General features: G+C 49.1%; 1 protein-coding gene and 1 long non-coding RNA gene across 8 annotated transcripts in view; one reads left to right on the plus strand and one right to left on the minus strand.

Moving 5' to 3' along the window:
* The window catches only part of LOC116474389 (uncharacterized), a 7625-nt gene extending 5930 nt beyond the window's left edge, over nt 1–1695 (minus strand). The window contains exon 1 of the long non-coding RNA XR_004249667.1: nt 1542–1695. This is a non-coding gene — a long non-coding RNA (uncharacterized LOC116474389). The remainder of the gene's footprint in view (nt 1–1541) is intronic.
* The window catches only part of MSI2 (musashi RNA binding protein 2), a 428839-nt gene that overhangs the window by 351097 nt on the left and 55902 nt on the right, over nt 1–21840 (plus strand). For all 7 annotated transcript variants that reach the window (XM_032162826.2, XM_058444888.1, XM_032162824.2 and 4 more), the window contains 2 exons: nt 9237–9351; nt 20491–20565. In XM_032162826.2, the coding sequence (XP_032018717.1) occupies nt 9237–9351; nt 20491–20565 (190 nt within the window). The remainder of the gene's footprint in view (nt 1–9236; nt 9352–20490; nt 20566–21840) is intronic.

Below are 21840 nucleotides of genomic sequence, written 5' to 3' on the forward strand. Positions count from 1 at the left end.
AATTCTGGAAGTGGTGACATCAGTTGTGGAAGCTAGCATCAATTAATTCTGGAAGTGGTGACATCAGTTGTGGAAGCTAGCATCGGGAAAGGCTTTGTGAACTAGACCCAGATAGGCCTTGAGGGTTGGGTGAAGGGTGTGTGGAAGGGCTGTGTGAGGTGGGGTCGGCGGGGTGGTGGTGGCTGGCAGCCAGAGACCTAGAGGAGGGAGCAGGGGTTTTGAAGCTGGGGGTCTGTGATTGAATTCTGGCTGTGCTTTTTGACCTTGGGCAAGTCATTCCTCAGAACCTCTGTGTCCTTTTCTGCTGTAACTATGAGGTGGGTAAGGCCATGGCACAGAGGAAATGAGGCTCCATGCAATGAAGGAGTTGACAACCGTGGACATTCTTTGAGGACTTCTGTGTGCCAGGCACTGTGCTTTATATCCATTATGTGTATATGTTATGTAATATATGAAAATTATGAGGATGTTGGGGCTGTGCCTAGTTATGGATAGCACTCAATAAACAGTGCGTGCCCTCCTCCCCAGAGTAACCCTCCTGAGTCAAGACTATAAATCTAATAGGTCTCTCAATGCCTTTTACAAACAGGTCTGGGCCATTTATAACACGCATGTGTCCTGGAAGGTAGACATTCCTGCTGCCTGCCTTCCCCTATGGAAGCTGGCAGCTCCATTTCCCTTTGCACAGCAACCCCTTCCTCTGTAGACTGCATGGGCAGGTCCCACATCCATGAGGACCTTTTTGCAGTAGAACAAGAAAAGTTATCATTTACGAGTAGGTCCCCTGGTGCTTGGCCACACGCTGGTCCCTGTCCACAAGGACAGTGCCTGATTATGATGTCTGGGAAGGGAGGAGGGAGGGTCTCTTCCGCTCAGTTTCCAGTATCCACAGTGACCAGCTGGGAAGCCTGTGTGTGTTAGGCCGTTCTCACGTTGCTATAAAGAAATACCTGAGACTGGGTAATTTATTTAAAAAAGAAGTTTAGTTGGCTTACAGTTCAGCAGGTTGTACAGGCATGGCGCCAACATCACTAGGCTTCTCGGATGGGGGTGGGGGGGTCTCCAGGAGCTTTTACTCATGGAAGAAGGCAAAGTAGGAGCAGACACGTCGCATGGTGAAAGCAGGTGCAAGCAAGAGAGAGAGTGCAGGGAGGTGCCACACATTTTTAAGCAACTCCGAGTAAGAGCTCACTCATCACCAAGCAGGTGGCCCAAACCATTCACAAGGGATCCACCCCCATGATCCAGATGCTTCCTACCAGGCCCCACCTCCAACACTGGGGAGTACATTTCAACATGAGATTTGGGTGGAGACAAATATTCAAACTATATGACTACCTGAGTTTGCAGAGGGCAGAAGGGCTTGTACCAGTGAGGGAAAAGGACTGCAGAGTGGTTAGGGACCCTTCCCCTGCCAGACTGAAGGACCAGGGCTTCCCAGCGCAGCTGCCAGGATTTACAGGGGTGCAATCGCTGCCTCACCAACCCCTAGCCCCTTAATGGCTTCTTAAGGCCTTGCCCTCACCTGGCCACATACTCACGCTGCTCAGGAATCCATCTTGGCCTCTGGCCCTGGATAAGAAGAGCAACTGGATGGAATTGAAACCCTGGAGCAGATGTTAGAACTGAGTAGAGGTGACCTGGTTCTCTGAAGGTCACGCAGGGAGTGATGGTGACACGCCCATCTCAAGTGGGAGCTGCACATGGAGGGGAGCCGAGGTTCCTGCGTTTCCCTCCCCGGGCCACTCCTCCTCCCCTAGGTGGGTTCCACCCCCTCTCCTTGTCATAGCCTCTTTCTCCAACTCATTCAACAGCTCTCTCTCAGCAGTGCCAGCTTCCTGGGTCTGAGGCCTGAGCCGTCGCTTGGCCCTGCCCTCAGAGGCCCCCACGCTGGTCTAATGCTCTGCTCTTTGTTGCCGTCTTGCAAATCCTAGTCATTGTTGGTCAAAGGACCCCTCGTCGTCTTTTTGTCGTGGGCCCTGTTCGTTCTGCTGTGAGGCTGACTCAGGGCCAGGTGCCGTGCAGGTACACGGTAGGAGAGTTGAACTCTGATCAAGGGCTTGTTTTGTGTTTATCTTCCTTGCTTTGCAAGTTCCTTGAGGGTGGGTCTCCCCGAATCTTGATTATAAACCTGCAAGAGGCTTACAAAATGTCCTGCTTTTTGTGGGGTCTCCAGAAAGGCTTGTGATTGGCAGAGGGGGCAAGAGTGCACTGACCAGGAAGAAAAAAGGCTGTGGCCACTGGATGGCAAAGGAGGGCTGTGCGGGGAGGTGTGTGTGACATGGGGTCTCTGGAGGCCAAGCTCACCCCCTCCTGCCTCAGTAGCAAGATGTGTGTAGCTGTCAGGCTCTAGGCAGGACACTTTACACCTGAGTAGCATCTCCCCTCCTCTTCACCATCTCCCTGGGCAGGGCTCAGGGCCTAATGGCCAGAGGAGAGGATCTTCAGAGAAACAGTGCTGGCGTCAAGCCCACCGGAACCTGGCTGGGGAAGAGGTCAAGCTGATCAGGGGCAAGACCAGGTCAGGCCTCTTATGTCTGTCCGGAAACGCCACAGAAGGACAGGTACCCACCCTAGAAGCTCAGGACATCCTCTCCTCCTGAGCACTTTCCTCCCTCTGCTCCCCTCCCCTTTCTGTTAGCCAGACAGTCAGATGGTCGAGGTTGATACCTGAGCACTGGGGAATTTTATCCGTTGAAATAGGCCTCTCCCCCCGCTGGAGGACTGAACAGTCTCAGACACGACCTGTTTGCAGTGAGAAATGAAACTGCAAACACTGGCCTCTTCAGGCCAGACAGGCTCTCCTTGTCCTGGACGGTACATCAAGGCCACAGTCCAGGGCTTGGATTTCCCTCTAGGCCCCAAGGCCGCGTGCTGACTGGGTTCTTTTGTACAGAGACCAGGGAAAAACAAAAGCCCTTTACTTCCCAAAGCTTGGCCTACTCCTCAGACTGCCAGCCACCGTCCCCAAAGACGCCAGGGCAGTGAGCTTACCTCAGTCATTGAATTAAGTGGCTGAGTCTCGGGGGGTGGAGGGCTTCGGATCCACTGGGCAGGAGTGGCCACTCATAGCAGCTACAGGGAAGCCGTCCTTGCAGAAGCTCCAGCACCTCCTCTGAAAGCCAGTGCTAAGCATTCCCTGCTAGGGAGAGGGTGTAACGCAGGGCCACCGCACCCACTCTCCTGGCTTGGGCTGGGGCTATAGGCAGATCGGGATTAACATCCCAGCCCTACACACAGGTACTGGGTCTGGACCACAGGTTAGATGTCTGAGTCTGAGCCTCAGTTTCCTGCTCTGTGGGATGGATATATAGCTATAAAGGTCATTATTGGATCCACTGACAAAACAAGCATATGGAAGGTAAAGTATTGTATTAATGTTAAACGTACTGAGACTGCTAACTGTGCTATGATTACATAAGAAAATGCCCTCATGTTTAGGAAATGCATACCAGCTTACTCTCAAATGGAAAAAAAATTCCTGGCCAGGTGCAGTGGCTCACGCCTGTAATCCCAGCACTTTTGGGAGGCTGAGGCGGGCAGATCACGAGGTCAGGAGTTTGAGACCAGCCTGGCCAGTATGGCGAAACCCCATCTCTACTAAAAATACAAAAATTAGCAGGGCGTGGTGGCTGGCACCTGTCGTCCCAGCTACTCGGGAGGCCGAGGCAGGACAATCGCTTGAACCCGGGAGGCGGAGGTTGCAGTGAGCCGAGATCACACCACTGCACTCCAGCCTGGGTGACAGAGCAAGACTCCGTCTAAAAAAAAAAAAAAAAAAATTTCTACATATAGAGGGCTCAGGAGTGTGTGCAAATGATAAGGCAAAAGTAACAAAATGTTAGCAGTAGGTGAATTCTGGTAAAGGATACCAGCCTTGCAACTTTTCTGTAAATTTGAAACGATTCCTGAGTGAGGAGTTAAGGAGTTAGAAACTGCAAACCTCCTTGCTGAGTTGCTGTGGATGCTGATGGGAGGAGGCACCCAACCCAGTGGGCAGCAAGGACAAGAGTGTTAGTGACCACAGGGGCCACGCTCCCATCAGGCCTTCGTTTTGTTCTCTAAAGGAACATGCTGCTGCCCTAGGCGTCCGGGGGCTAGGTGTCCAGGGTCTAGGTCATTATTCTGAACCCATTACCATGGGGACTATGAGGAAGCCACACCCTCTCTTCTAAGGCCAGTTTGTCAAACAAAGCAGCATATTGGGCGAAGAAAATTTCAAAACAAATCCCATCAATTTTGTTGGGGTGGGGGGTGTTGGCACATCCCTGGTATCGGGAGTGTTTTGTGGCATTGCCAGCTGTGCACCTTGAAAACAAAGACCTGGTCTTTCCGGTGTGAGCAGTTGGTCATCAGTGGCCTCTGAGGCTTCTTACAAGTGCTCAGTCAGATGGAACATCTCACTGCATTTCTTGCCCCTTGAATAGACTGCTCTGGTCAGTTGCTATTTGAAACAGTAGCAGCAGCAGCCACTGTGAGAAGCCGTTGGTGCAGGAGACTCAAGGACTGAGACTGGGAGGTGGGCCTTCCTCAAGGAGAAGTCTTAGGAGGTGGGGCCGGAATACCTGCAGCAAGAGGCCTGGTCCCCATGAGCACCACATTTGTTTCGTTTTAGAGGACCATGGGGATCCAGGCAGGCCTGTGTGGGGCTGCAGTGGGAAGGGAGCCCCCGTGCCCTGCCCTCTGCCCTGTGGTGAGAGCAGCCCTAGGTGCCCAGTGCTCCAAGGACCCAGCCAGCCAAGAGCCAGAGTGTGAGGAGTGCCTCCTGCTGCCCTGTCAGCTCACTGCCCTTCACCGACCTCATGTGGTTGTTGGTCTCCAAAGATTATCCCTAGAGCCCCCTCCCACCCGGACTCTAGGCTGGCCCAGTGTCACCAGTAGAATGTGTTGGAGGGAGCACTGTGAGTCCCAAGGCTAGGTTAGAAGAAGCCTTGCAGCTTCTGCCTGAGTCTGTTGGAATGCTTGTGCTTGGGACACTTCCTCTTAGGACTTAGCCGCCATATTGTGACAAGACCAGGCACCATGGAGAAGCCATGGTGGACGCCCCGTCAGCAGGCCCAGCCGAACCAGTGTGGCTGCCTGCCGTGTGAGCGAGGAGTCATCTTGGGCCTCCAGCCTCATTGAGGCCTCCTCTGGCTTCAGCCCCAGTCACCACCTGACCACAGCGCCATGAGACCACCAGCAAGAGCCCAGCTGAGCCGGTCACTCCACAGAACCCTGAGGAAGGATGATTAAATTGTTGCTCAAAGCCACTAAGTTTAGGGGCAGTTTGTTGCTCAGCAGTAGATACCTGGAACAGCGCGTGTGACCAGATAGCCTAAGTACATGACTAGAACCAAAAAGATAGACCACTTTTTACCCTTTTTGGGTTCTGACTGTAACCCGGGTTGTTCATGCCAAGCTCTCTGGCTTATGCAGGGCCTGGGGAAGGACAGCAGGGGAAGGTGACCCGATGTGGGCTAACTCAAGAGGCTAACAAGTGCAGAAGCAGCGAGGGGCAGGTTGATGTGTGAGTACTTGCATTCATCTTAGGAGAACAAGACAGTCAGAGCCTCTTCTTTTTCAATGCAATGAGAGCTCTCAGAGAGCTAGAGGCTTTCCTTATTTATCTCTGGGTCCCTTTGCCTAGCACTTGCCTGGCGTGTTGAGTTCCTCCGCATCCGCGTCATTGAATTAAGTGGCTGAGTCTCGGGGGTGGAGGGGACTGGACAGGCTTCCTGGTCCTGAGAAGTCTTTCAAGAGGCCTTCAGGGCAGGCAGGCCAGGTTCCCTGCTGTTAACTGTTACCTGCTGCCTTCCCCTGTCATTCTGATGCCTAGGACAGGCTGGGTCCCCCGGAGAGTGTGTGTGCCACGGCCCCTGGCCTTGGGGAACACTCATGGTTGACCCAGCAGGTGGTTGACACTCAGACAGTCATTGCTGCCCAAACCACCAGCAGCAAAGACAGAGCAGAATTAAACAGAGCTGTCAGCCCTGTTCAGTGGGAGGACGAGTAGGTGGGTTTGTTTAAAACACTCCCATTACAGTCAGTTAACCTTTATGTTCCCTAAGTGAAAATTGTATAAACCTGAGATTTCCGTTGATCAGGTTGCCTAGGAACAGGCAGCAGGTTTGCATAAGACAATGCAGTAGATTGTCACCGATAGGGCTATTAGGAAGTGAGCTGGTTAGCGGTGTTATTCCCCTTGCTGGTGTTGGCTTTGGGTAATTATCTGTCTGCCTGTGCGAGACACGCCCATCTTCCTAAGCTTGGGGCAGGTTCATGCAAATGAGATTCCTCAGCCTGCTCTTCTGGAGTTCTGAAGCCGGTTTTCACCCCTGGGCTTAGGAGAGAAACCTAAAAGAGCCGATTTGGATGAGTTTGTTGTTTTCAATCACCTTTTCCCCCCTACCTGCAACGACAATATTCTCATAGCCCTATCAGTGACAGTCTATTGCATTATCTTACAAAAACCTGCTCTCTGTTGCTTAGCAGAAAGCTTAGAAAATAAATAGCAAAATGCCCGATTAAAATTTAAAAACAAAGTGATTCTAAGACAACTTTAGTATGTCTTTTCAGTATTTTTCCCTATATGATATATGCACTTGTTTATTTTTCAAAAAGTCAGTGACATTTGCTGTTTTCCCGCTTGCAGTTAAAGTAACCCATCATCCTGGTTTGCCTGGGACTGAGGGGTTTCCCAGTACCAGTGCATAATTATTATCAACACACTTTTTCATAGCTGCATAGCATTCAATCAGTGTGGATAAACCAAACTCGGCTAATTCCCTGTTCTTCTATATTCCAGGTATTTCCTTTTATAAAAAAAAAAAAAAAAAATTCTAATTCCGGTAGGGCAAATTCCTAGAGGTAAGATTACTAGGTGTATGTATAAATTTATGGCTTTTAATGTAGTGTCAGGTTGCCCTCCAGAAAAATACGTGCCAGTTTCCACCCCTCTGCACTGTACCCTCAGAAACCCTTAAACAATGCTTTCATCACTGTCAATCTCTGGGCAAAAAATATGCTTCATCTTGGGGAATGTGTTCTTTATTAGCCGTCTGTGAATTGTCTACTCGTGTCTTTTACCCATGTCTCTTCTGGGATGCTCATCTCTTTTAATCTACAGAACTCTGTATTAAGCATATTAGTCATGAATGTTGAACCATTTTTTCCACTTTTGAAGGCATTTGTGGTTATTCTTGAAAGAGCAAGAGTAATACCTGTTGTCTGGTGTCTTTGAAGAAAGGGGACTTATATCTTAGGTAATTATAGCATCCCCCTAACCTTGAGCACTAAAATATTTTTTGACTGAAGTATTTGGGATGAGAGTATCTCCAAAATGAATAACCCATAGAGGTCCCTTTTTTATTTTCATTTTATTTTTACTTTTTATTTTTTTTTTGAGATAGAGTCTCGCTCTATCGCCCAGGCTGAAGTACAGTGGTGCGATCTCGGCTCACTACACCCTCCACCTCCCGAGTTCAAGCGATTCTTCTGCCTCAGACTCCCAAGTAGCTGAGATTACAGGAGCGTGCCACCACACCTGGCTAATTTTTTGGTATTTTTAGTAGAGACAGGGTTTTGCCACGATAGCCAGGCTGGTCTTGAGCTCTTGGGCTCAAGCAATCTGCCTGCCTTAGCTTCCCAAAGTGTTGGGATTACAGGTGTGAGCCACTGCGTCCGGCCTAGAGGTCTCTGTTTAAACAATGTATATTGCACACAGTTTAACTTTTTCTTGATATCTCAGGCACACTGAACAATAGTAATTTTCTGTGTTACAGTGATACCTCAGCAGCTGTTGAACTATGTAGAGCTTTTGCTCCTATACCATATGGCCCAGACTGCTCTTTAAATAAGATACCTGATTCTTGTCTTTTCTCCGTCACTATCAGGTGGTCATGCTGTTTCTTTTGGCTGTTAAAAGCATCCATGCCTTACCCTGCAACATCCCATCTTCGTCAGCCATGGGATTGATTACTGGCTAACAATGCCTGTTCAATTTCTCTGTAAACAAAAAGCAAATAAGTGCTAATAAGCACAGGCCTAAGGTGCTCTGGTAAAACAGTGAAGGAGCTTCCGAGGGCCACGGTTTTACTTATTCCCTGAGGTTTGTATTTCGCGTAGTTAAGGTTTTAAATAAGTGACCTCCGGGTATACAAGCAGATTAGCATGAAGAAATTTTAGAGTCAGAAGGGAAACAGAAAGGGGAGATTAGCAACCACTTGAAAATGTAGCTGCAAATGAGAAACTAGTAATCCAGATGAACAGAATCAGTATTTAATCTTATTACTTTCCTCAGGAGTGTGGTGGTGCTGTAGGTTTTGTGGAAATGTGGCATTGCTGACCTAGAAATTCAAAAGATCTGGTTTGTAGGCCTGAACCTGTTGGGGAGGGCTTTCAGCATGTTACACAAGAATTTTTTTTTTTTAAAGACAGGGTCTCGCTGTGTCACCCAGGCTGGAGTGCAGTGGCGTGATCATGGCTCACTGCAGCCTTGACCTCCCAGACTCAGGTGATCCCCCTACCTCAGCCTCCCAGGTAGCTGGGACTACAGGTGTGTGCCACCACACCTGCCTAGTTTTTTGTATTTTTTTAGTACAGACGGGGTTTCACCATGTTGCCCACGCTGATCTGAAACTCCGGGGCTCAAGCTGATTCACCTGCCTCCACCTCCCACAGTGCTGGGATTACAAACATGATCCGCCATGCCCAGCCAACACAAAACTTCTGATGCTCTGTTTTCTCATCTGTGAACTGGAGCTAAGGCTAAGTGGTCTGTCTGTTTAATAAGAGTTTGAATCAGGTGGCCTGGCATGAAGAGTCACTGGCCTGAGGGAATGTCAGGGGCATTTGTAAACATGCAAAGGGCTGAAAAATCCTGAGGGATTATTATTATTGCTAATGTTGTTATTATTCACAGAAACATCCAACAGCCGTTGTCTGCCTCCTTATCTGTCATGCTTTCTGCACGAGCGTCAGCCTGAGCTTCGATCTGTGTGTATATCTTCAGCTTACGTCCTTGCCGCCCCTCCAGAACCCAGTTTCATCCTTGTAGGTTTTTCCGAAGCAGGATTTGCACAAGTGGCGTGTTTTCTTAAGTATTTATTTTGCAGGCCATTTACTCAGCACGGCTATTTTTACAGTGGGTAAGGAGCAAGGCTAAAAATAACTTAGCTCGTAACCAGATAGGTTCTGCATTTGACATTTACGTGGAATTCATTTGCATCTCATTTGTTCGCCTTTCTGTTTAACAGGTAGAATGTAAGAAAGCTCAGCCGAAAGAAGTCATGTTCCCACCTGGGACAAGAGGCCGGGCCCGGGGACTGCCTTACACCATGGATGCGTTCATGCTTGGCATGGGGATGCTGGGTGAGTCTGAACGGGATCACAGGTCACCATGGGCTGGGAGGGCTATGGAGGCCTCTACTCCCAATTGGGTCACCCACCAGTGGGGCAAACTGCTTCACCTTTCTAAGCCTCAGTTTCCTTATCTGTAGATGAGGATGATAATTCCCCGTTCCAAGACAGTTGTGATGATTAAGTATGGGTGTGTGTGCATGCGTGTGTGTGTGGGTGTGTGTGTGTGTTTGCATTTGTATTTATAATCTTGCCCCATGCCTGGCTTATAGGATATGTTAGACTATTTTCTCTCTTTTCCATCTCCTTCCTCAAAAGAAAGAAAAGTCCCCCTCTATCTGCCTCAGCCCTCTCATCTGAGTGGGAGTTCTTAAGATGTAAGGACTCCTGGCTGACTTGACTTGTGTGGGCTAAGGCTACATATTCTAAAACTCGGGAGAGGAGGGAAGTGGTAAGGGTGGGCGATAATCCTGTCTATTTAAATGATTAACATTTTTCTCTTGGGATATCAAAATTTGCATTTAAATGGATGTTTTAAATAGCCTGTTTTACTCTTTATTTGCCAAAGAAAAAAAAAATGATGAAAGACAAAGTGTGTTTGTTCTGACTAAAAATGATTTCTCCTGGCTTTTAGAGAAATTGAGTTGCATATTATGCCCCTTTCCTTAAAGGTATCTCTGTCCATCCTGCGTAGATAATTGAAAATCTTACCGCTTAAATGGCATGAAAGATGGAGAAAGCAGCGGAGATGCGTAATGGTGTAGGTCGCAACAATAATTAGAAATTTAAAGGCGAGAGAACGGTATTTTAGTGCAAGTTATTGTGTGTCAGGAAAATACTAATTAAATGGGATAAATGGTAGTTAATGGTAAAATTCCATTCAGGCACATGAGCTGTCTAGTGTTAATGGGTTTTCATTTGGTTTGGCTAAGAGTCCCACTTCTATATTGTTTGATAAGCCCTTTCTATATTTTCAGATTTGCTGCTGTTTAAATCACTTCTGGCTTAATTTTAAATTTATAAAACTTTCTGTGGTCTGACAAAGAATTGTATCTACTTGTCTGAGGAAATAACAAGGGCAGGTAAAACTATTTTGAGGAACTTTATGAAATAGAAAAAGATGCCAGGAGAATATTAAAAATGGCCATGATGTTAATTCTCCTCAATTGAATTTTTTAGGCTTAACAGAGTTTCAAAGAGAAATCCTATTGTAATTTTTTTAAATTGGCCAGATGTTTCTAAAACTCATCCCTGGAAGAAGAAACAAGTGAGAATAAATGAGAAAATGTTTTTAAAAAGAGGAATGAGAAAAGACCAACAGTGAGAATGTAACACAAAGCTACAGTAACTAAAACAGTATGGTATATGGGAATGCACCAGTTGATAGAAAAAGGTAGAGTCTAAACTAAATATATCTATATTTAAGAGTGTGATTTTAAAAATCAGTGATAATTATTTCCTGGTTGACTACAAGATAATTACTTAGCTCCTCCTTTAAAAAAATAATTTTTATTAGGTCTTTATGTTTTATATCAAAAGAAACTCTAAGCTGGTAATTTTAAATGGTGAAATCAAACCTGAAAGGAGAGTTGAGCTGAGTGCAGTGGTGCTCGCCTGTAATTGGGAGGCTTAAGCACGAGGATCGCTTGAGGCCAGGAGTTTATGAGCCAGTCTGGGCAACATAGTGAGACCCCCTCTCTACAAAAAATAATAAACATTAGGCTGGGCATGGTGGCTCACGCCTGTAATCCCAGCACTTTGGGAGGCCGAGGCAGGTGGATCACCTGAGGTCAGGAGTTCAAGACCAGCGTGGGCAACGTGGTGAAACCCTGTCTCTACTAAAAATACAGAAATCAGCTGGGCACTGCAGCACGTGCCCATAATCCCAGCTACTCGGGAGGCTGAAGCAGGAGAATCACTTGAACCCAGGAGGCAGAAGTTGCAGTGAGCCAAGATTGTGCTACTGCACTCCAGCCTGGGCAACAGAGTGAGACTCTGTCTCAAAATAATAATGATAATAATAATAAACATCAGCGGGGTGTGGTGGCGTGCACCTATGTCCTCAGCTACCCAGGAGGCTGATGCGGGAGGAAAGCTTGAGCCCAGTGCAGATTTGGTGTCCCCACTAAATTTGGCATCAATATGGTGACCTCCTGGGAGTGGAGGAACATCAGGTTGCCTAAGGAGGGTGAACAGGACCAGGTTGGAAATGAAGCAGCACAAAACTCTGTGCTGATCAGAGTGGGATCGTGCCTGTGAGTACCCACTGCACCACAGCTGGGGCAGCATAGAGCATAGCAAGACCTGTTTCTGAAAAAATATAAAATAAGAAAGAGTTGGGGGCCAGGCCGGTGGCTCATGCCCATAATCCTAGCACTTTGGGAAGCCGAGGCAGGAGGATTGCCTGAGCCCAGGAGTTTGAGACCAGCCTGAGCAACATGGTAAGACCCTGTCTCTCTCTTTCTCTCTCTCTTTTTTTTTTTTTTTTTTTTTTTGAGATGGAGTCTCGCTGTGTCGCCAGACTGGAGTGCCATGGTGCTATCTCGGCTCACTGCAACCTCTACCTCCCGGGTTCAAGCAATTCTCCTGCCTCAGCCTCCCGAGTAGCTGGGATTACAGGCGTGCACCACCACACCCAGCTAATTTTTGTATTTTTAGTAGAGATGGGGTTTCACCATGTTGGCCAGGATGGTCTCGATCTCTTGACCTTGTGATCCGCCCGCCTCGGCCTCCCAAAGTGCTACAATTACAGGCATGAGCCACCGCGCCCAGCGACCCTGTCTCTTAAAAAAATAAATAAAAGCAAAATAAAAATTAAATAAGAAAGAGTTGAGCCTATTACCACCTACTGGGTTTTAGAGTCTTGAATTTAAAATGAGCATAAAGGCCCTACAGCATAAAATGGAAGACCTTCAGGATCCAAATCTTCAGGAAATTTCCCACCTTTCTGAGTCTAACTTGGTACCCTCTGCATGCTGGGAAGAAGGAACTGGTTTTCATCTGGGAGAAGCAGAGGTGTGAAGCGGAGCCAACTCAGATCCTGTCAGTTAACAAAGAGCAAAGAGTGCTCAGCCTCCCAGAATCTGAGCAAAGGCTCAGGCCCACATCTCCATAATCACCCAAGCAGGGATCCCTGAACAGAAGGGCACCTAATGTTTCATCATGGGAACCCAGGTGGGGAGGCGGGGCAGGAGGCATGGGTCAAGAGCACCTGCTGCGTGACCAACCCTGAGTAGCCTTGGGACACAGTGCTTCACAAGCAGATGTGCTTCCTGCCCTCAGCGAGCTTGTGGTCTATACAGAGAGCCCGATGTGTAACATGAATTGCAAAGATGCCTAATGATCATCATAGAGTCTGGGGGTGGTTGGAGAGCACGTCATGAGGAGTGGAAGCCAGTCTAGGGAATCAGGGAAGTGGCATTTCAGCAGGAATGAGAAGGATGAGTAAGGCAGGGGCCTTACATTCGGAATAAACAGGCTTAGAACACGAGGACCCTACTGTGGGACCTTGAGAGCCAACAAGCCTGGCCACGTGTATGTGGGAAGATGGGGAGAGGCAGGCCCAGGGGCTCCAGGGTTGGCTTTGCCTGCAGCTTGTGGGCAGACCCAAGTGGCCCCTTCCTGAGAGCACCTATTGAGGTGGTAGGAGACAGCACTGGTCCCTGCGCTTATCTGGACAGCATCTGAACAGCACCTGCTCACTGGGGGATGGATATGTGATGCCTGCCAGGAGCGTACTCATCTGCCCGGCTCTTCCCCTGTCTACTCACAGTCCAAGTTACGACTTCCCCAAGCCACAGTAAAGAAGGGGCTGTTAGGTAAAGATATGGTTGCAGTTCAGAGCCTATTGTTCTTGAGTTACAACCTCCACAGCCCCACCCTGCTGCTGAAGGCCTTTGCCTTTTGCCTGCTGTAGCTGTGGTTGTGCCTAACCCCAGACCCTATCCAGCCCAATCCCAGGTCACATAGGCACTAGTCTTCTTCTAACCAAGTAGAGAACCCTTTGGATGGAATGGATGGGGTCAGCCCTAGCCAGAGCAGGGCTCCACCAAGGGAGGCCGTGTGGTCCAGAGGCAAGAGCTTGGGACTTCGGAATCAGCAGACCTGGACTCTTCACTCTATCAGCTGTCTGATTTGGGGGAAGTGGCTTAGCCTCTCTATTCTTCATTTATCCTACCCACGGGGTAATAATCTTACTTCATGGGGTTGTTCGGGGATAAATGAAACTGTATCTTGCCTGGTAAATGCTGTATTTAGTCTAATCTGAGATGCCACGGCTAGTAAGATGTATGTTCATGTACTCTTCAGAAAGAAAAAATATGCTATTAATTAAATCGTATAATGCTTTCTTATCACATTGGCTGCAAGATAGATCCCACTTTCAGAGAAGCTAAAGTGTGGAAAAGATGCGTGTCTTCAAATCAACAAGGCGTCGTAGTATGTACTCAAGCTGGGAGTTGTTGTTAACAAGGCACTAGGAAGCCCGACCACTTGGACTTCCTCACCACCCTAGGCTGAGAACCTAGCTAGACTCACGGATGTGACTGTGCTGTGGCAACTGCAGCCTCTTTCTCCTTGTGGACTCCTGGCCCAAGGAGTTTGGATTATTCTTGAGTAGCCGCCTTCTGACAAAGATCTGCGTGCTAGGTTCTAGGCCTCATCAGCCCTGGGCCCTCCTGAATTTCCCGGTGACTGTGGTGAGGCCATCCTCCTAAGATGTCCCAAAATGTGTCCTCCAGCCAGGAACCAGCTCAGCCAGAGGTCCAGGCAGAAGGGATGAATCAGATACAGTGTCAAGCTGTATCTGAGGAGATACAGGCCTCCCCAGCCAGCACAGAGCCTCCTCCCGAGCCCTCTGTAATGCACCCACTGGGAACTCCCTGGGCTGCCCTCTGTTGTGCCCATTGGCGCAGCTTGGCCCCCTGGGTCTGTGGACTCTCTAAGCGAGGAGACTGCCATTTGCTGTGCTATGATGGAAGCCCTTGACTCTGTCATCAAAGACCGTTTCTCTTTCTTGCTTCTTCCCTCGAAAGTGGCAGTGTGGCATCAGGCAGAGTCGAAGCTTTTGGTAGGATGGCCTGACATGACCCCATCACTTACATGGGTCACCATCTCCACCGTGCACTATGCCTGCATATTAGTCCTGGAAGCACTACCATCTTCACCAACAGCAATCTGGCTGATGAACTTGACTCATGCAGAAAAACATTTTCTTAAAGTTAACTAATCAATGAAATTAGATGAGGTTTCCATGATTTAAACTTTTATTGTTGAAAGAGTGGAAAAATAAATAGCACTTCTAGGGATTTTTTAGAAGCGAGACTATAAACCATTAAAACATTAAAATTCATTCAAAAAATATTTATTAAATGAGTACCTACTAAGTGCCAGGCACTGTTCTAGATGCTGAAAATGCAGCAGAAAACTAAGTCTCTGATTTCAGGGAGCTGACATTCTAGTGAGGAGTCTGAGACAACCAGCACACTGGTCTGTAAATGACTTGGACACTGCGGAACTAATTTTTAAATATCATTTAAGATTTTCTCCATACTCTGGGTGGTCTCATCAGAGGGAGGCTGATAAGCGTATAGTTGCACAGTTTTTCTATCTTGATCTCTGTTGATATGGCTGCAGACATCCTTGGGGAAAACCTACACCTGTTTTGGTTTTAGCTTTTAAGCGTTTGACAGAATCACAGGATAATCGACCCAATGGGAATTTCTTAAAAGGAATGTACAAGAGAAGAGGAGGAGTTATCCTTAGGCCAGGTCTCCCGCCTTTGAGCCGGACAAAACCAGGGTCACCTAAGACTCTCAGGAAAGGTCTTTTGCAGGCCAGCGCAGTGGCTCATGCCTATAATCCCAGGAGGCCAAGGCAGGCAGATCACCCGAGGTCAGGAGTTAGAGACTAGACTGGCCAATATAGTGAAATTCCATCTCTACTAAAAATACAAAAATTAGCCGGGCATGGTGGCGCATGCCTGTAGTCCTAGCTACTCGGGAGGCTGAAGCAGAGGAATCACTTGAACCCGGGAGGCCGAGGTTGCAGTGAGCCAAGATCACGCCACTGCACTCCAGCCTGGGTGACAGTGCAAGATTCCATCTCAAAAACAAACAAACAAAAAAACAGAAATGGTCTTTTGCAGCCCCTCAGACTCTGTGGCACTGCCTTGCGGCACCAAGAGGTGCCCACAGTCATCCGGCTCAATGTGATAGAATCTCTTTCATTTTTCTTAATGAAGGTGAACTTAATAAAAGCAAACACATGATGATTGTTGATATATTTTATTTCTCTGAGCCTTCTCTGCCACATAATCCCACTGCCTTTAACTTTCTTGGCCTCGTTGGGCACATGCTGTTTATTTAACATGCTGATACAAGTGTTAGAGAAATAGCACGTTGCTGAGCCCTTAAAGAAAAGCTTCACCCTAGCAGGCCCAGAAACGAAGAGATGCTGATGATCAGCTAAAGCACGTTAGCCAAAAGCATTCTTAGGTGCAGTCGTGCTGAGAAGCCCCCTGTGAAGTCCTGACTCAGTGTTCCCTGACATTAAGCCCCCTGAAATGCAGGCACAAAAAAAAAAGTATCGTTGAGAACAGGGACTAGGAAGCTGTAATCTGCTGGTGTTCACTAACAGATCAAAAGATTGGAGATTGGCTGGAACTTAAAACCACATATCTAGACTCAATTTCGACCGGGATCTGGCTTTCCCAAAAATATCTGTTTAGGTTATTCTCAAGGAAGTGTTCCTTTGTTTAGCCGCTTCCTGGTGGACAGAGGAAACTCAGAATTCAGCTCTTCATTGTCCCTGTGGAGCAGTGCAGTCCAATAGAACTTCCTGCAAGGGAGGGAAGGTCCTGTCTGCACTAGCCAATATCACTAGCCGCCTGTGCACGGTAGCTGCTGAGCCCTTGAGCTGTGGCTTTTGCAAATGAGGAACTGGGGCTTTCATTTTAGATAATTTGAATTAAATTCAAATTGGACAGTGCAGGTCTGGAGGAGCCCCTGCAACTCAGGGTGATTCTGGGGGCAAAGCATCTTTGTAGACTTTAGCCTTCACGTCCTTGCCTAGGAAGGACTCTTGGCACTTGGTGTTTAGTCTGTTTGCAGACCTCATGGAGCCGATGTGGTGCCCCAGGCAGTGCTCTAAACATCACGCAGCAGATATGTCACACTCTGGCAGTTCCCTGGATAAACAGCCCTGTCTCTTGTCTCTTTCAAGTCTGGGGCCTGGTGGGAGCCGTTTTCCATGACTCTGAGTAGCTGAGTAACAGAGCCCGGGAGAGGATGAGTCATGGACTCGTCTAGAAGGGAAACATCTCTAGGGTTGCAGCAAAGATCTAGAACCAGAACCACAGTTTTGACAACTTTGTCAGCATCCCCAAAATGGAGCCTCAAAATGAGCTCACTGGCAAATCCAAATTCTATTGTTGATTTCTGTATTTTGCTTCTGCAATGGAAAGCTGATCTGCAAGAGAGGTGGTCACCCTGGCAGAAGCCTTGATTTTTTTTGACTTTAGTGACAAGAGATAATTACTGTGGGATTGATCAGGCGTCCAGAGTATTGGAGCAAATAAATTGTGCAGTGGCCAGTGCGGGAGGGGCCCGGCTGCTAATGGAAGTGGTGGCTGGGTCATCCCGCCGTAATGTGGCTTGATGGAGCGTCTGCACGGGTCTGCTGTAATGTGCTATTGATATGCAGCCAGCCAATTTCCCCCGTGTGGCTGGGGCTGTGAACCATTCGAGCAGAGCTGGGCTGCACAGCAGTAAATGAAGAGGAAAATTGAAGTAATGTTGTATTATAAATTTATGATTTCATCTGCCTGACCTAGAGGATGTTCGGCGATGGGGGGTGGAGATAAGATCCCCCTCTCTGGCAGATGCCAAATTCTCATCTTTGTGGTTTGGGAGACTGTAGTATTGATGTGTCCAGGAAGAGAGGGGTGAGACCCAAAGTTGGGGTGAACTTGACCGTGCTTTTCTTCTTTCTTGTTGAAGTCTGGTGGGAAAGCCAGGAAGAAAGCAGATATAATTGCATTGTATCGGTCACCTAAGTGCAGGGAGAAACTGGCTGTTCTGCCGCTTCCCACCCTCCCTGAGGGAAGGTGACACATGGGCTTATGCTGTCAGATTAACACTAAAATATTTAAGGCCCCCAGCTCTGAAGTTAGAAGCAAAGGAGCCATTTTTCATCAGGAAAGGCCCTAGGCAGCCATGACTTGGCTGTTTGCATATAATCCGTTTATCAATATTGTCGAAATCACGGTATAAGAAATCTAGTACCAGATCTGATTTGCCAGCAGGTGATTAATTGGGAGGAGAACTGAGCTGCCCAGCCATGAAATAAATACGAAGGAAAGCGCCAGTATGCTTGTGTCCATTTAAGGTATCTGAGCCCTGGCCTTTGCCGTTCTTCCTTCCTTCTTTCTCCGTCTGGTTCCTGAGCTCAACGTCCCACCGGGCTCCTGCTCCTTAGCTAGCAGTCAGTGCAGAGCTGCTGGGTCCTTCTGCCTCGCTTGGGCAGGCTTCTGTCAATGAGTCACCAAGCGCTGGGAAATAAGTGCACAGGAAGGAACGGGTGGCAAGACCCTGTGGAGGTAGCGACAGTTCCAGTCAGTGAGTGAGCTGTGACTGCAAATGTGGGAAGGTTCTGGGGGAAGCAAGGGAAAGGAGCCACAGCTGGTCTCACTCGAGAATTTGGGCACGTCACTGTTGCAAGGGACCCACAAGGCTTTCTACAGGTGACAAGACTTAAGCTCCAAGAGAAAAAGGAAGACTCCTATCTTAAGTCGGGTTGCTGTCACAGATTACCATAGACGAGGTGGCTTATGAACAACAATTTATTTCTCACAGTTCTGGAGGCTGGGAAGTGAAGATCAAGGTGCTGGCTGATTCCGTATCCAGTGAGGGCCCGCTTTCTCATAGATGGCCCCTTCTAACCATGTCCTCACATGTTGGAAGGGGTGAGGGTCTCTCTGTGATCTCTTTGTTAAGGGCACATTCATGAGGGCTCCACCTCATGGCCTCATCACACCCCAAAGGCCCCACCTCCTAAGGCCATCACCTTGGGAATTAAGATTTCAACATAGAAATTTGGGGGAAACACATACATCAAATCATAACAACCCCCAAGGGCATGGTTGTGGGCCAGAGGCAGGACTGGAACCCAGGTCTCCTGACTTCAGACCCGTGAGTTTCTGCTCTAGGTCTGGTGGCAGAATCACTGATCCTAGGCAGATGCTACAACACCAACATCCACCCGGAAGTGAGGGACGGTGGAGCCCATCTCCAGGGCACAAAAGCTCTGAGTAGGCAGCAGGATGACAAGCAAACTCTGACTCCTGTTGCCAAGTGCAGGCAAAGCGGAATTTAGTAAGTGATCCTTTTCCGTTAGCCCTCATTTGCAGGGTCAGGAAGTGGTCAGTGTGATGTATGAGAAGCCACTGAGCAGGTGGGTGATAAGACCCCAGAGCTGTGTGTAGGCATGTTTTTAAAGGGGTTGTGTAGAAGGGCAGAGACACCTGTGGAAAGTGTCACTGTTGCCCTCAATTGCTGGAGAGCCTGGAGGCTGTCATAAGTCCACCCATCAAAGTAATTGTTTGCCAGTGTTTTGATAACAAGCAACAGAAACAACCCTGGCTGCTGTAAGCAGCAAAGGAGATTATTAGAAGGAGCTTGGGCAGTGCTGGAGAATTGACAGGATGGCTGGAGAACAGGACTCAGAAAATAGGCAGGAACTGGGGGAGCTGGGTGGTCAGAGCCCCAGCCCTAACCAAGGGGACAACTCAGGAATGACCTGGTCAGGGGGTCACTGTTGCCAACACTGGATGCCAGATTCTGCTACTGACACCAGAATAAATTCGGAGCCAGTCCCTCCTCCTCTGCCCTACCAGCTCCAGAGGCAGATCCCAAGGAGGGCTTCCATCTGTCGAGCCCAGGTTCACAGGCCTGCCTGCCAGCCTCCAACCCCAGGAAGAGCCCTGAGGCCTTCTCAGCTTCTGTGATGGCGGGCGGGGGCTGGGGGGCGGTGGTGGCCTCTCTCCAAGACTTACACACAGGGAGAGGCTCAGGGGCTGGGCAGCCAACAAAATGACTGCAGACATTCACCTCCAAGGTCAAAGCGAAAGTCATGTTCTTGGTGGTTGGGTGGCCGTGGTGGCATCTTCAGAGCATGGATGTGCTGAGAGGTTACATATACACTGAGTGGAGGGAGGCAGAGTGAGCCTGACCCGTACGGCCTTCATTTAGCCTGAATCAGGCAGGGACGTGAAGAACGAAGTGGCCTGAGCAGCCACACTGACTCCCTGAGAGCTGAATGACACCTCACATCACTGGGGGTTAGTGACAGATCTGAGATGGTCACACCAGCCCCTGGACTTGCCAGCTGAGTTTCTTTGTCCCCCAGTGGCCAGCCCAGTGGCAGTTTCTACAAGCATCTTTCAGTGAACCACTGACCCTCTAGCTTGTCTGCTGAGACAGGGGTCTAGAAACCATACGCTTGCCGTGAAATGCCCATCCAGGCACGCGGCACGGGGCTCCTGAATTGGAGCTACACTTTGTGGTATGCGTCTTAACACACCCAGCCCCTCACCATTCTCCAAAGATCCTGGCACCTCCTTGGAGTGTCAAAACTGCCATGTGGGCCATGGCTCATCAGGCCCAGTGTTTCCCACAGGCCCAGGGTGAGCCCTGAGTTTGGCCGCTAAACTGTGACTCCTGAGTTCGCATGCTCTGTCTGGTGCCGGCTCTGTTGTCCACTGCCTTGGGAGGACGCATCACAAGGACTTTAATCTCCTACTGTCAATAGCTTTAAGGTAAAGTACATGCAGGGTAAGCTCTCCAAATGTCAGAGCAAGGCGCAGGCCTCGTGTTTGGTGCTGATGCATGGCATTTACTCTGAAGGTTCAGGAAAGTACATGGGCTTTGCAGGGTCTGGCTGCCCAAACACGGGTTAATTAGCAACAGCTGACAGCGCCCCCGGCCACGGGAGAGAGGTGACCCAGACCCTTGATAAAAAACCCTCATGGGAGACAAATTATTCTGTGAAGGAAAATAACTCAGGCTGTTCCTCATTGCCACCCTCCGTGAGATTTTACCCCAGACCTGAGGCGGCTGTACTAACAGGACTCTGATCTTTCTCTTTGTGTTCAAGGATACCCCAACTTCGTGGCGACCTATGGCCGCGGCTACCCCGGATTTGCTCCTAGCTATGGCTATCAGTTCCCAGGTGAGTGGCTTGGTCTCCCAGGGCTTTGGAAGCACAAGAGGTGGGCTGCATTTGGGGGGAGGTGAGAGGACCCCTAAAGAGAATGCATTTCATACGTGCATCCACTTGAAAATGACCTATACATGATAAATTTCAAATCCACTGAAGTTCAAGGCCAGGATGCAGCTCAGAGTTTCTGATTAACTCAGGTATAACTCACTGGTGCTGGGTATTTGAGAACGGCAGCTTTTAAAGGGAAAGCAGGAGAACGGAGGCAGGAGGCCTCTCTGTGCTCACCTCCTTTTTCTGAAGTCTCTTCTGGGTTTTTTTCTCACTGGGGACTCAACTCTAGGCCCAGGGCTTCCTTTCACCCTCTACCACCCCTAGCCCGCCTCCCTGCTCCCTGTGTCCACCTGCCCAATGTTTGATGTCTCCCCACCCTTCCTTCCTTTCCTCTACTCCTCCTCCTCCTGCTCGGTCCTGACTGCTGTGGCTTCGGTGCCCTTCTGGGCTGTGTTGATGTTGAGCTGCTGGGGGTTGGGGCTGCTGTCCATCCTGGGTGGGCTGTTTAGATTCTCCTTTCCCTCTGCGTGGGCATCAACACTTGAGGCAGAGCCCATGGTGACGCCTGCCACACGCCAGGGCTGCGCCACTCCAGCTCCAGGTAGCTGGCAGACCTGGGACCTCACCTGGGAGAAGCAGCGAGGGGAAACATGGTCTTGTAGGGATGGGGTAGGGACAATGAAGGAAGCGATGTTTTACAGGGTGTGCTTTTCCCCAGCTTTTCTCAAATCTGGAGTACAGATAAGAATATATTGGGGTGTTTGGGGGTGTCCATGTGCAAAGGACAGCCGAGATTCCAGAGGAGGTGTTATGGACAGAGTCTTGTCCCCTGTGGGTTCTCTGCTGAGAGAGGAGGCTCCTTGGGGAGCTGGGCCGCAGGCAGAGTTTCACCCCTGCCTTGTCATCATGCCTAGACCTGGAGGTCTGGGAGTGTCAGGGTCTGAGATGAATTAGGAAGCAAAGGGAGTGAAGACGTGTCACTGGAAGATGGTGCCCCGACACTGATGACAGGAAGGCAGAGTGAGGGCTTGGCCTGGTCTTTGCCTCAGACCAAGCATTGGGGTGGGAAAGGTGTAGTTGGGGAGATCAGGAGGCATTTGGGGGCACCTAGAGCCATGCTGGATGGCAGGCAGATCCCTCAACCAGCGGTGGAAGCCCCAAGCTCTTGTCCTGGCTCCGACACCACCTGGCCAAGTGGCCATGGGCAGGTCACTCAGCTTCTTGGGCCTTACT

Source organism: Hylobates moloch, unplaced genomic scaffold (assembly GCF_009828535.3).
Source record: "Hylobates moloch isolate HMO894 unplaced genomic scaffold, HMol_V3 SCAFFOLD_10, whole genome shotgun sequence".
In the NCBI taxonomy this organism is placed as follows: domain Eukaryota; kingdom Metazoa; phylum Chordata; class Mammalia; order Primates; family Hylobatidae; genus Hylobates; species Hylobates moloch.